Source organism: Dasypus novemcinctus, chromosome 24 (genome assembly GCF_030445035.2).
Source record: "Dasypus novemcinctus isolate mDasNov1 chromosome 24, mDasNov1.1.hap2, whole genome shotgun sequence".
In the NCBI taxonomy this organism is placed as follows: domain Eukaryota; kingdom Metazoa; phylum Chordata; class Mammalia; order Cingulata; family Dasypodidae; genus Dasypus; species Dasypus novemcinctus.
Window position 1 is genome coordinate 35,976,366 of NC_080696.1, and position 15,135 is coordinate 35,991,500.

General features: G+C 48.9%; 1 protein-coding gene and 1 pseudogene across 3 annotated transcripts in view; one reads left to right on the forward strand and one right to left on the reverse strand.

The window, feature by feature from the left end:
* Positions 1–579: 579 nt before the first annotated feature.
* On the reverse strand, positions 580–2,536 carry LOC131275817 (large ribosomal subunit protein eL15-like; annotated as a pseudogene).
* A 1,036-nt stretch (positions 2,537–3,572) lies between these two features.
* Positions 3,573–15,135, forward strand: part of ZNF341 (zinc finger protein 341) — a 50,662-nt gene continuing 39,099 nt past the window's right edge. For 2 of the 3 annotated variants that reach the window (XM_058286917.2, XM_058286916.1), the window contains exons 1-4: positions 3,573–3,692; positions 9,071–9,181; positions 10,992–11,188; positions 14,510–14,659. In XM_058286917.2, the coding sequence (XP_058142900.1) occupies positions 3,662–3,692; positions 9,071–9,181; positions 10,992–11,188; positions 14,510–14,659 (489 nt within the window). In that variant the 5' untranslated portion in view covers positions 3,573–3,661. The remainder of the gene's footprint in view (positions 3,693–9,070; positions 9,182–10,991; positions 11,189–14,509; positions 14,660–15,135) is intronic. The other variant, XM_058286918.2, reaches the window with a different exon arrangement.

Here is a 15,135-nt window from a genome sequence, read left to right on the forward strand (position 1 = left end):
ATTTTTTCTCTCCGTTTTTTACTTCCTTGTTTATAGCTCATCTTGCCTACTGAACTATGAACTCCATGAAGGCAAGGATTTTTGTCTTTTTGCTCATGACTGTGTCCCTAGCACCTAAAAGAGTGTTTGGCACACAGTAGGTGCTCAAAAATACTTTAAGTTAATTAAATGGTTGTGAATGTATTAATACATTGAATAATCTGAAAAAGAATGGTTATATTGAGAAGCTCCTGTGAGTGAGAGTTGTTGAGACTCTGAAGCCATTGGGTCAGTGGGGATGTAAAAAGGACAAGGAGGGGGTCACCTGGACCTTACTCTTGCCAGGGAAACAATGAGGGTGTTTAGGGTTTTGGGTGGGCCCTGGATCTGTCTCTGAAGGTCCCAGGAAGAGGGCGTGTGGAGCCTAGGATAATACTGGGTGCTCTGTGGGAGATATTTGCTCAGGGCTCTCTCTGCAAGGTGGAGTGAAGAGGAGTGGGAGTGGGGCCAGAGGTTGTTGGGGGCAGGATGGGGAATTCACTGATAAGAATGGGCCTCAAGGGGATGCGTAGGCTGAATTTTACAAAGAGTACTCATATATTAGTGGTAACGGTGGAGCTGGAGGGTATTGCGCCTTCTCCAAGCTGCACGAGGAGAATCACCAATAGTGTGGTGGAACTTGTGGCCCTTTCCGAGCCACGGCTCTTGAGGCCCCCAGACGTCAGCCCACGCATCTCCCTGTGCTTGTGAAATGGTTTGGTGATCCCCTGGGTGTCAGGATTTCTTCTGATAGCTTTATGGAATGGACTAATGGGGATAACCTCAAAGAATTTGTATGTGGAATCTTCACCAACCCAGTAAGAACAGGACTCTCAGCACCCACCATGCCGTCCAGTTCGCTCCCCAGCAACAGCCTGCAGGTTTCCAGCAAACGAGCTGGTTGACACCATGATGGACAGGCTTGCCACAGGTTGCAGCCTTAGGAACCCGGCGTTTGCAACCACTACGGTGCACTCAAATCCTGTAGATGACATAACCTTGCTTGGCCTTGTGTCCCAGGCTGCGTGCTTTATCGGTATGGTGGGGCGGAGGCCCTGTGGAGTGCAGAGAGCTGGCAGTACTGCCCGCAGCGGACCCTCAAAAGAAAGCGCATCCCATCCGACTGTTTTTTCCTCCATAGCTCCTGGATGTGTTTGTAAGAACCTATCTTGACTTATCCTGATGGCTGCTGCCAGACGGAAAGGGGGCAGATGGGTTCTAAAGAATATAAATATTTTTTAAATTTTAAGTTACGTATTTATTTAATTTTATATTTTATTATTTATTTTATTTAATACATATTTATTTTTGTGATTTCTTTGGATGCAGCTAAATGGGTATTTAAGTAAAAACACTGAGAACATTTAGAGTTAAATCCAGAATAGTCTAGTTGTGCAAGGATATGGCCATGATCATGGAAGATATCCATATCTGATGACACCTTCCTCTCCCCTCTTGCCCCCACCCCGCAAACTCTCACTTGGTGCCAATGTGTACTTCTTTGGAACCACTTATTGCATCTTGTAATTAACTTTTTTTTTTTTAAAGATTTATTTATTTATTTTTTAATTTCCCCCCCTCCCCTGGTTGTCTGTTCTTGGTGTCTATTTGCTGCGTCTTGTTTCTTTGTCCGCTTCTTGTTTCTTTGTCCGCTTCTGTTGTCGTCAGCGGCACGGGAAGTGTGGGCGGCGCCATTCCTGGGCAGGCTGCTCTTTCTTTTCACGCTGGGCGGCTTTCCTCATGGGCGCACTCCTTGCCGTGGGGCTCCCCCACGCGGGGGACACCCTTGCGTGGCACAGCACTCCCTGCGCGCATCAGCACTGCGCATGGCCAGCTCCACACGGGTCAAGGAGGCCCGGGGTTTGAACCGTGGACCTCCCATATGGTAGACGGACGCCCTAACCACTGGGCCAAAGTCCGTTTCCCTGTAATTAACTTTTGACTTCAAGTTTATCTGCTCTCCCACACCCAATTCCATGGGAAAAACCACGGTACTTGTGCAGCTATTATAGGCCCTGGTGCATAGAAGACCCTCAGTAAGAAGCTGACGGAGGATGAACGAGGATGAGGAAGGGGACTGGGTGTGAAGGGGGCTCCAAGTGAGGGGTGGGAGGATCCCTGTAAGATCTGGTTAGGGTCCCTATGAGGCTGGGATGGGGTCACTGCAGTGGGTATTGGGGGTTCATGTGACAGAAATGGGGTCTCTGGAAGGCAGAGGTTGGAAGTCTGTGTGAAGAGAAAATGGAGGTTCCCAAAATGGGGAAATGGGGGGTGGGGTTAAATAACAGGCATGGGTGAATCCCTGAGAGATGAGGATGGCTATTAACACGAGACAGACGTGGGAGGCACATGAGGAGAGACAGGTGGCTCCCTAGAGGAGGTAATGGGTGGGGGTCACTGTGGGGATGGGAGTGGGAATGAATCAGTGTTGCCCATTTGATGGTATTTTTTTGTTGCTGTTGTTGTTGTTTTTGAGGTACTGGGGCCGGGGTTAACCCAGTACCTCATATATGTACATATGGAAAGCCGGCAATCAGCCACTGAGCCACAGCAGCTCTTCTGAGTTGTTTTTTATTTCATTTGTTTGCTTGTTGTTTTTTTGTTTTTAAGGCAGCACCGGGACCTGAACCTGAGACCTCCCATATGGGAAGCAAGTGCTCAACTGCTTGAGCCACAAATACTCACTCACCTGATGGTATGTTTCGATTCCTTGCTGCTCAAGCAAATCCCATGCAATGCATCAGCTTAAACGATGGAAATTTAATGGCTCATGATTTTGAGGCTAGAAGTCCAAATCAAGGCAATGCATTCTTCCTGAAGACTGGAGTTCTGGGGCTACCTGCTAGTGATCCTTGGACCTTGGTTCCTCTGTCACGTAGCAATGTACATGGCAGCTTCTCCTGCCTCTCCCTTCTCTTCCGGGTTCCATTAACTTCCAGCTCTGGCTACTTTCTCTATGGCTCTCGCTCTGAAATTCATTCTCTTATAAAGGATTCTCATAATAGGATTAAGATACATCCTGATTGATATATCACACCATAACCAGTAACCTCATCAAAAGGTCCTACTACCAATGGGTTCACAACCACAAGAATGGATTAAGTTTAGGAACATGTTTTCCTGGAGCACACATCACAGAGCCAACACAGGGCGAATCCTGTGTTAGATGGAGATTGGGATCCGTGTGACAAAGTTGAGCATTACCTTAGGTGGGAATGGGGGTGGGTGTTGCAAAAGCGGGGAGTACTGTATGAAGTGGAAAAGGGGTCCTGTGTTGCAGAGTTCGGGACCTCATGTGCAGTGGTGATGGGGGTCTGTGTCATGCACAGGTTTTGTTAGGCAGAGATGGGGGCCCAGATATATGAGTTTGGGGATCCCAGGTGCATTGGGGATGGGGTCGGTGTAGGAGAGTTGGGCGGATGGAGTTTCACATACGCCAGTGGCCCGGGTCACCGAGACGGAGCCAGGAAGCCCAGGTAGCTGAGGGTACGGCGAGCCGAGACTGGTTTTCCGGAACTGGGGGGTTATGCGGCGGCTCCCGGGCGCCCCCTGGTGGGCCTGACCCCGCCGCCTCCACGGCGGCTCCCACAATGCTCGCGTAATCCCACTTCAGCTCCGTGGCGGCGGCGGCGGCGGCTCCAAGATGGCGCAGACGATCTTCGAAGCCCTGGAGGGTGAGCAGCAGCGGCGGGTCCGGGGGAGGCGGCTGTTCCACGGCGCGCCCCCTCCCGCCGCATGCTCTCAGCGCCGGGCCCAGGGCGCGCGGCGGCCGCGGGGCGGAGGGCGCCGGGACAGGAACAGCCGCGGGGCGGGAGGGGCAGGACCAGGGAACAGCCCAGGGAGCCGAGGCTTGGCGCGCGTTGGGGGGGTGGGGACGATACCGGAACAGCGTCGGGAAAGGAGCCCCAGCGGGGAGGGAGCACTGGGACCGGAACAGCCGGGAAGAGAAGGCCCGGTGTGTGTGTATGGGGCGGGGGGCGCACCGGGACCGGAACAGCCGAGTGGGGAAGGCCCAGCGCGAGGTGGGGAGTGGCCCCGGGGCCGCAGCAGCAGAAGGGAGACGGCCTGGAGTGGGTGGGGCGAGCTGGGCCGGAACAGCCGGGGCTAGGAGGCTGCGCGGGCGTGTGAGCCGTGACCCAGCTGCACCTCTGAGGGTCCCGGCCCGGCTCCGGCGGGGGTTCACTGGAAGGACCAGGCGAGAGCGGGGAGTGGGCTGCAGTCTGGGCCTGGAAAGGTCGCGTCCGTGGAAGTAGCTCCGCGACGCGAGAGGGCCCCGAAGGGCTGCCCTGAGTCGGGCGGTGGAACCGGAGCAGCTGCGGAGCGAGAAGCAGCGTCGGAGCCCCGCACTCTCACCAGGAATAACTCCTCTTGAGCGCCACCTGTGCCCTGTGCTGTAGTGCAGTCCTTTAAAATCAGAATAAGAAAGAGAGGCGCCTTCTGTGCGTTAGCCCGGGAATGGGTGCTCACAGACCCAAACCAACAAACACTGAATGCCGATTGCAAGATCTTGGGATGGTGGTGTCCTCAGGCTCAAGATTGTGGGCCTTGGAGACAGCAAATACTGAAGCCTTGCTGTCACTTGCACGACCTCAGGGAGGAGGAAGGGCAGCCCTCGGCTTAAGGGGCCTGGCACAGATCACAAGCTGGGGGAATACATGCACCCAAGAATTTTCTAGGAGGGGTTTGGTAAGATGGGTATACAGATCATTAGATTACAAATTAAAAGTGGATTGGCCGGGCAGTATGTGACTTTGTGTCCTGCATCTCTCAAGGAGAGCGCAGCCACATCCCATAAATTCTTGGGAGAACCAGTTTTTACCTTGTAATGTGGGATAACCCCATCTGGAAGGATTCAGTTTCCAGGAATACTCATTGACCCAGGCACAGACCTCTACCCACCGTCTAGGACGGGGGAAATTATAGAAAAAGCAATTTTAGAAACAAAAGAGTTGTAGAAAAGGTAAATAGTAAAAGGAGATAACTTCAGCTGGCACTCAGTGCTATGAAGCTGTCAAGCAGGGGTTATGGAATGTGCAGGGCCAGGAACTTCGTCATTTGAATTTTTTCCCTACAAGAACATGTTCATATATTGAGTAATGAAGATATTAAAGAGAAAAATCCACCGTCAGGACAGTGTAATGCGTGCTGGGTTAGGGAAAGAGGGAGCGGGGCTGTGGGAGTCCAGAGATGACCCAGGGCGGAAGAGGATCAGAAGGGAGTGGGAACTGCATTTGCAAAGTGCTGGGGAGAGAGGGTCTGCTAGGATTCACAGGAAGTTCGGTGTGGGAGAGCAGTGCAAGATGAGGCCTGGATCCATTTGATGAGGCTTCTGAATTTTATCTTGGGATCAGTGTGGAGCTAAGGAAGGGCGTCCAGCAGGGGAGCAACACAATCTGAACTATGTTTTATAAAGTTCACCCTGGCTGCTCAGATTGGTGGGGGCCAGAGTGGCAGCAGGGAGGTGAGTGAGGAGGCTGCTACGGTCATCGGTCATCTCCTGAGAAGTGATGGTGGCCTGGGTGGGGGGGGGGGGACAGCCCTGGGGATGGAGAGAATGTGGTTTTGAAAGATATTTGGGGAACAGAATAGGCCAGACTTGCTGAAGATCTAGAAATGGAAATGGGGGGTGGGGGGGAATACGTTGAAGGATGAATCAGGAGGGACCCCAGGGGCATGGCTTGATGGACAGTGGTACCCAGTCTTGATAAGGAGTTCTGGGAGAAGAACAACCTAGAGGTGAAGGGATGATGCATGTGATTTGAGTACAGTTTTAGATAGGCTGCATTTTTTTTTTAAACCAAACTTTTTATTTTGAAATAATTGCAGATTCATATGCAGTTGTAAGGAATAATTCAGAGAGGCCCCAGGTACCCCTTACCCAGTTTCCTCTAATGGCATCATCTTACAACACTAAGGTCCAGTATCACAACATGCAGAACAGTTCCGTCACCACAAGGAATGGCCCTTCCAGAGCCATAACCATCTCCTTCTTCTCCCCTGCTGCCACCTCCCCTGGCAACCATTAATCTGTTCTCCATTTCTAAAATTTTGTCATTTAAAGAATGTTATGTAAGTGGAAACATACAGTATAGAACCTTTTTTTTTTTTTTTTTTTTGAGGTACCGGGACCTCACATGTGGGAAGCCAACCTTCAACCACTGAGCCACATTGGCTCCCCTGAGTTGGTTTTCTTGTTTGTTTGCTTGTTGTTCTTTTTTGCTTTTAAGAGACACCAGGGACCGCATCTGTGACCTCCCATGTGGAAAGCATATGCTCACCTTTTGATATTGGCTTCTTTTTTCATTCGGCCTAATTCCCTGAAGAGCCATCCAAGTTGTTATTTAGATCAAAAGTTCATTCCTTTTATTGCTGAGTAGTATTCCTTGGAATGGATGGACCACAGTTTGTTTACTGTTTTCCCATTAAAGGACATCTGGGTTGTTTCCAGAGTTTAGCTATAATGAATAAAGCTGCTATGAACATTGGTGTACACGGTTTTGTGTAAACAAGTTTTTATTTCTCTGGGACAAATGCCCAGGAGTTAATTTGCTGGATTGTATGGTGATTGTATGCTTATTTTTATAAGAAACTGCCAAACTGTTTTCCAGAGTGACTGCACCATTTTACTTTCCTACCAGCAACACATGAGTGATCAAGGTTATCTCCTGCTACTCAAACGTAGTGGCTTACAACAACATTCATTTACTAGGTCACGAATTCTGTGGGTCTGCAATATGGACTGGACTTAGCGGGACAGTTCTTCTGGTTTCACTGAGGGTTACTCATGCAGCTGTGTCACAAGGCAGGTCCCCTGGGGGTTGATTGGTCCCAGGTGGTCTCATTCACCACTTGGGTATTTGCCTAGGGCTGCAGGGCACTTGGGCTATGTGTTTAGCATCCTGCAGGCTAGCCCAGGCTACTTCACATGGTAATTGAGTTCCAAAAGCAGCAAGCCCCAGTATACAAGCACTTTTCAAGCCTCATCATGTTTGCTGATGTCCTTTTAGTCAAAGAAAATCCCTGGCTAAACCCAGAATCAAGGAGCGTAGAGATAGACTGCACTTCTCCATGAGAAGAGTGGCAGATTCACATTGTAAAGATGCAAATGCCCTGGGAAGGGAGGACTCTGGGGCCATTTTTTGTCTACCACAGCATCTCTCCTTCCAGAACTCTTTTTAGGCTATGAGGAAAATGACTTCTCCCCAGGACAATGCTCACACACTTACAATTTTGCATAAAATGGTGTAGGATGTACTGAAGCTCATGCGAGGGAGCACGAACCCCAGGTTAGGAACTCTGGATATTGACAGGAACTAGGTGGGTTGAGTGTAAGAGGGAGAAGAGAGAGTCCGGACAGAGGAACCCCTAGAATAGGAACATTTAGAGGGTGGGCAGGAGGAGAAGGAAATAAAGGAGGCTGAGAAGAAGTAACCAGAAAGGTGGCGTCCTAGAGCCAGATAAGGAGTGCTTCACTAAGGAGTTTCAGATGCTGCTGGATAGTCTTTGACATCACGGGGAAAGCAGCTTTGGTGAAATGGCAGAGGCCTAGGCCCCACTGGAGCGGGTGGAAGAGGGTTGGGAGGTGGGCAGAGGAGCTGGAGGGTGTAGTCCCTCGTTGGATGCTTGTGTGGAAGGGAGGAGCCATGGGAATGTGGTGTTACGGGACCACCTGAGCATGTGTGCTGTTGATGGGAAGGAGAGGGGGTGGGCACAGTGCGGGGAGAGGGGGCCAGTTGGTGGAGAGTGGCTTCTGAAAGGGCAGGAGAGGATGAAGGGAAGGCTCACTCTGGGTTATTTGGGAGAGATATAAGGGCCCCTGCTGGCCACTTAGATGTGAGGGGACCCATCAGCCCCCCGGCGACACAGCTGGACAGTGTACCAGTGGGAACCTCAACAGTGATGACCGACTGGAAAACTGGGAGGAAGTCAGCCTTTGAGTTTCCCAATCACAGATTTCAATTATGCTGTTTATCAAGGAAAAGAAGACAAGAAAACATCGGAAAACAAGGAAAGCAAGACTGTCTGAGTGCCAACAAACTGGTGGGGTTTGTGGGGTATGGATGAGGAAATTTGGGAACATGATTTCTGGAGGGGCTGTATCACTTAGGAACTATGATCAAGAGAAAAGCCTGGGAAGCAGATGTGACTCAAATGATTGAGCTCCCGCCTACCACATGGGAGGTCTGAGTTTGGTTCCTGGTGCCTCCTAAAGAAGATGAGCAGGACAGCAAGCTGACATGATAGGCTGGTGTGGTGAGCTGATGCAACAAGATGATGCACCAAGACACAAGGAGGAAAACATAATGAGAGACACAAAAAGTGGGAGCAGAGGTGGCACAAGTGATTAGGTGCCTCCTTCCCACATGGGAGGTCCAGGTTCAGTTCTCAGTGCTTTCTAGATAAAAGAAGACCAACACACAACAAACAGACACAGCCAATGTGAACAATGAGGGGTGGGGAGAAAGAAATAAATCTTTAAAGAAAAAAAAAGAGAGAAGCCCAAGGTAGCAGTGGCCTAAACAGACCAGAAGTATATTTCTCTCATATGTAAGTCCTGAGGAAGGCAGTCTGAGGCTGCTAGGGTAGCTCTGTTCTATGAGGTTCTCAAAGACCTGGAGTCGTTCTAGCTTTTTGTTCTACAGTCCCTACCATGTGGCTCCATGATCTAGGATGGTGGCTCAAGTTCCTGTTATCATATTCTTGTTTTAAGAAGCAGGATGGAGGATGGGACAAAGAAGAGGGTAACATTCCAGGCAGCTTTTAAGAAAACTACCCAGAAGCTGCCATATGGTATCTCTAGTGGCATCCCCTTGGTCAGAACTTAGCCATTTCTTAGCTGTAAGAGAGGCAGGGAAATGTAATCTTGATTCTGGAGCATGTTTCTAGCTAAAAATCTTGTGTTCTTTTAGAGTAAAAGTAGGAGAGAATATATACTGGGGTACAGTCAGTCGCTGTCTTTGCCACTGGGCCTTGTGCTGGGTCTAGCTTGTAAGGGTAATGTCCAATAGGATGCTGGGCCTCCTTTCACCGAGGCTGCGTTTCTTTTTTTCAGGAATGGACAATCAGACCGTCCTGGCCGTCCAGTCATTGTTGGATGGCCAAGGAGCAGTCCCTGATCCAACAGGCCAGAGTGTCAATGCACCCCCCACCATCCAGCCATTGGGTGAGTATCTTCTCAGATTCAGCAGTGCGAGGAGGGAGTGGGCCCCCACATGAGAAACAAGTGGGACTCACTGCAGGGGTGCAGGAGTGAACTGCTCACCATGGCCCCCAGGGCATCCTCTGGCATCTGACCTTCTCATCTTCCTCTAAGCTGCATCTTGAGGCTCACAGCATCCTTTCTCTGCTTAGCTCTAAGGACACCCTTTCTGGACCACTTAGTGAATGTGGGAACATGGGATTATGGCACAGGGAATGGCCAGGAGCCCTGATCTTGGCAGTTCATGTACCTTTGATCTGAAAATCATTTCTCAGAATCTCCTCTTTGGAACGAACAGGTGGGCACAATCTCTCCACTTTACAGACCAGGCCTGTGAGATAAGGAGAGGGCCTGGGGCTTCTTCTAGAGCTCCCTATGAGTTTATGTGTTCATTTATTTATTACGAAACCATTTTTGAATACTTCCTGGGAACCACGCTGGGGACAGTGAGATACATGCCTGGGCTTGAATACTTGTTCCCATAATTCCTAGCTCTGTGATGTTGGATAAATGAATTAACCTCTCTGTGCTTCAGTTTCCACAAGTGTAAAATGGGAATAATAGTACCTAACTCATAGGGTTTTTGTGAGAGATTTAGTTTCAGCTATTGTAATGTAGAAATAAAAAATAGTGGTATGCACAGGATTGAAGTTTATTTCTCTGTCACATGAAAGTTCTAATGCATACCTAGGGTGGGTAAAGTAAAACCCAGACCCCTCCTAGGGTGAGGATGGTAAACACTAGACCCCTTCTCTCTTGTGGCTCTGCTATCGTCAGCATGCAGTTCAGGGTGGCTGTTCCAGCTCCTACTTTCATTTCCACATGCTAGTCAGTATGAAGGGGAGAAAGAAGGAAGTGTAAGCCATGTCCCATTCTTTTAAGTGGAAGTTGCATGGACTGTATACTGCTCTTGTCCCATTGGTCAGAACTCAGTCACATGGACACACCTAGCTTCAAAGAAGGCTGGGAAATGTAGTTTTTAGCTAGACGGCCATGTTTCCCACTAAAATCTGTATTACATTTAAGAAGGGAAAAGTGAATATTTAGGAACAATTAGACATTTCTGCCACACATGTCAAGTGCTAGATGCAGTGCACGGTCCCTTAATAATGGGTGGTTTAACTGTAGCTAATCATTCATTTAATTTTTCATTCATTCAACATACCTCCATTGAGTACTTCCTATGTGTCCAGGAGATAGTATAGTTATGGCAATAAATAAGACATATTTCCTTCTCTAAGGGGACTCACAGTTTGGTGGTGATGGGAAAGTTGTGATATCATAGGTGTGCCCAGAGAAAGGATCTGCAGCCTCTGGTTTTGGGAAGGCTTCCTGGAAGAGGTGACATCTGAGCTGAGCCTTGCCAAATCTGTTGTTTTGAGAGTGGCATCTTGACCAGGGGAAATGTAATACCATGGCCCATGGAGACTATGAATTAATTCAGGCAGGATAAAGATTCTGCATTTCTCAACTTTTAGGTAAACCTATTTTGCTATTTCCTGATTGCTAATCCTTCTCTATGTGGATATGGATGATTGGATACTCCTGCAGGTGCCTGTGTGGTTTTGAAAGCTTCTGGGACGCACAAAGTTGACCCTTGACATACTCATGTCAAGTCACGGAGTGATGTCTGGGTTTGTTCTTTTCCAAGTCCAGCCGCAGGTCTCCTCCCCTTCTCACTGTGATGACCCCTGACTTACTCTTGCTTTTTTTTTTTTTATTACTCCCGTCCCTCCACGGCCCCTTCCTGCTACTCTGTGGGTGTGGCCCCTAGATGACGAGGATGTCTTTCTCTGTGGGAAGTGTAAGAAGCAGTTCAACTCACTGTCGGCGTTTATGACCCACAAGCGGGAACAGTGCCAGGGGAATGCCCCGCCCCTGGCCACAGTCTCACTGGCCACCAATAGCATCTACACGCCTTCGGTGGCACCCACAGCAATCCAGCAGGCCCCGCCTCCTGCCAATCGCCAGGTATTCATTCATTCATGTTTGTTCATTCATTCGTTCAGCAAATCTTTTCTGAGTGCCCACTGTGTGCCAGGCACTGTGCTGGCTACTAAGGATACAGAGATGGATGAGACGGGCAAGGCAGACAAAGTCACTGCTCCGTGGAGTTGGTGCGGTAGACATTTCACAAACACCTGTGTAAAGTGATACTTTTTCCAGGACATTAAATGTGAAGGGGTCGGTGATGCCAAGCAGGGGTGGGAGGTTTTGCCATTTTGTATGTGCTGCTCGGAGAAGGGCTCTGTGAAGGTGTAACATGTGAGTGGGGCCCCGAGGAGGTGAGGGAATGAGTTTGTGTAACTAGTTTGAGAAGAATATTCCAGGTGGAGGGATCAGCATGTTCTAGGCCCCAAGGTGGGTTTGTTTGAGGAAAAACAAGGAGATGAGAGTGACGAACTGAGTGAACGAGGAGGAGAGCGGGGGCGATGAGGATGGAGCAGCAAAGGGAGGCTCCTGGCAGAATGCATGGTCCCGTGAGCCTGCAGGCCATGCTGAGGACTTTGTCAAGTTAGACGAGAACCACTGGAGGAGGGTTTTGAGCAAAGGGAGGACATGGTCTGATTCACACTTTCACCAGTCACTCTGGCTGCTGCTTGGAGAATAGAATTTGATGGGGATAAGAGAGAAAGCCAGGAGACCATGGGGCTGTTGGACAAATTCAGGCAACGGGCGACGGTGGCTTGACCAGGATGGTGGCAGTAGAGGTAGGGAGGAGTAAGATTTTGGAAATATTTGAAGGTGGAGCTGACAGTGCATGTAGGTGAATTGGGTATGGGGTGTGAGACAAAGAGGAGTCAAGAGTGACTCTAAAGTTGTAATTCCCATAACCAAAAAGGGGAAAACTGTAAGGAGAATGAATGTTTTTGGAGGCTCTCAGGAATTCACGTAGACACATTGGATTCGAGATGCTCATTGGACCTCAAGTGGAGCTGGCAAAGATGCACAAGCACGAAGGTCAGGAGAGAGGGCAAAGCTGGCCATATCTGGAGAAGCTTCTGGAGTCCTCAGTCAGAAACACAATTCTGGAGCAAAGACACCCTGGGTGGGAGGCTTTTAGAGGGGTTAAAGAATCCCTCATAAAGGAGGCTGTGCGTGCCCAGGATGCCAGGTCAAGGGCCTGAATTTCCCCCTAGCCTTTTTCCCTTATTCCTTAAAATGTTATCTTTACCTGTTGTTTAGACATAATCCCTCCATCAAAATAAAAGCATCCATCCCCTCAGGATCTATAAGATGTGCAGACTGAATCTTTCAAGTTGCCATTATTGAATTATTTCAATTTTTTCCTCTTGGTGTGCAATCCAGAATGTGCTTCCTGGGTCAAATGATAGGACTTTCTGTCTTCTGGCATGGTTTGCTTTCCAAAGGCCAGGCTAATTGTACTGCCAGTTTTCCACAACTCTTACTGGCATTAGCTATTTTTCAAATATATAACAGTTTATTCATTTTTCAAATTATAAAAGTAGTACAGCCTTATTGTAGATGAATAAATAAAACACTACAGTAATATGTAAAGTGAAAAAACTTTCTCCGATTATGATTTCCCAGCAGTACCACCATTATGTATACACACAAATACAAACAGACATACGTTTTTTTTCCTTTTAACCAAAGTAGGATTGTATTATATATACTATGCCCAGTTGGCTTTATTCACATGAGATATTGTGGCCTTCTCTTGAAGGTTCATATTTCTACCTCATTCCTGGTTCAAATATTCACAGTGTATATAGTAAAAAATGGTCTTCCCTTGCTTTAAAGACAATTACAGTAATATTTAGGTTATTTCTAGTTTTTTGTAATCACAGATACAAGCTTTTAGCTCGGTGTGTGTGCCTGTGTTAATAGTTGGGGTAACATTCCCCTACCCTATTTATAAAAGGGGAAAGGGCCCCTCAGGATCTGCCTAGTAAATTACTTTTTGCGCTTAGGGAAGGCCACACCTGCCCAGTCATTGGGAAGCTCTTTAGCAAGTTCTGTTTCCTCTTCTGTAAACAGGAAAAAAAAATTACTGAGAAGGGGATGTGGTGAAGATTATCTAAGACTATTTGGAAAGAACTGTACAAACATGAGATTTAAGATAACACAGATCATCATTTTCTCCCCATTCTTTGATTATGAGTTTTGTTAGCAGAAATGATTACCCCCCTTTTCATTTTCAAGAAGAGGAAAGAGGGAAATCCCTCTAGTTCCAGACAAGGAAATAACTTCAGGATGCAAACCGTCAGTTATGGGCAAGCACGAACATTCCTGCCAAAGTGGCTTGGATGAAAGTGGTGTGATTCCCTGTTGTTCATCTCAGCGTGACGCATGCAACATTCTGAAAATACGAAGGAGCCGTGGTCTGCGTTGCTGCTCTTGGCCATGACCAGAACCGTTTCCCTGGCCAGCCTGCACTGCCCTTGCTTGCCGGAGGGCAGGGACACCCTGTCTCTAAACAGGGACTCTGGGTTCTGGGACCCAGGCTCTGCTGTCCCCAGAAAACCTTCAGAGATGGGTGGCCTAGGAGGATGCCAAGGGCCTGTGGCTGAAGCACCCTTTCCCCCTACCGAGTGGAGCAGTCTGCACATCCGGCCCTTTCTTCTGGCTTCTGCTTTTCATCCTTACCATTACCCCAAGAGCAGTACTGTGATTTTTATTCTTTATTTACATGTTTGCAAGTAATACATAGTTCCCTTTTCTTTTTCAAAAGTTAGAAAGTTACAAGTAAAGGCCCCTGTGGCACTATCCCTCCCTGCCCTCCCCGGGTGGCTGTTGATGGGTAGCCTTCCCAACCTTTTCAGATACTTCCACACTTAGGGAAGTACCCACAGGAGTTATATGGTATTCTTACTTTAGACTAAAGTGTTAAGACTGTATCCTCGACCTATTATTACGCAATGTGCGTTTTCACACAATACTGTTTACCTGCCCTGTTGTATTCCGTCCTACAACTATATCGTGTTATTTTTAACCTATTCCCCTCTTGTGGGCATTCAGGTTGTTTCCAGTTCTCATTGTTATAAGCAAGGCTGTGCGGAATATCTCATTGTGGACTCCCTGTGCCTTGTGAGTGTTCCTCTAGGAGAGAGAGCAGCGAGTATTACTGCTGGGTCCTAGGCCACGTGCCTCACAGGGGAGATGAGGACACGGAGGCTCAGGGAGGCGGAGGAGGGACTTGCGCAGGAAACATCGGGGGTGGGAATGGCGCTCAGGTCTGTGGGGCTCCCAGACCCAGGTGTTTTGCATCACGCCCTCGGCTTCCTTACGTGGCCGTGGTCACGCCCCCCTCTGTCTCTTGCTGGGCAGATCTCCACGTACATCACGGTGCCCCCGTCCCCGCTGATCCAGACCCTGGTACAGGGGAATATCTTGGTGAGCGATGAGGTGCTGATGTCCGCCATGTCGGCCTTCACGTCCCTGGACCAGCCCATGCCCCAGGGGCCCCCGTCCGTGCAGGTAAGCAGGGGGCAGGCTGCTGACCGGATCTCCATTCCAGGTGTTGACTCCTGCAGATTCAGAAACCTGTAGGAAGAAAGGGGCTCGGTCCCGGCTCTGCCCCTCACTGAGAGGGACTCTTAGCCCCCTGTGGCCAGCCCTGCTGTGGGTGGGGAAGCTGCCCCACTCTGCTTGGGACCCAGAACACGATTTTAGGGTTCTACAGCCACACTCCAGCTGTTTTGGCTCCTTTTTTTTTTTTTTCAAGGTTTATTTTTTTTTAAGGTTTTTTTTTTTTTTAATTTATTTCTCTCCCCTTACCGCCCCCCACTGTCTGCTCTCTGTGTCATTCACTGTGTGTTCTTTGACAAAACTCACATTCTTGTCAGTGGCACCAGGAATCTGTGTTTTTTTTTGTTGCGTCATCTTGCCGCGTCAGTTTTCTGTGTATGTGGCACCACCCTGGGCAGGCTGCGCTTTTTTCACGTGGGGCGACT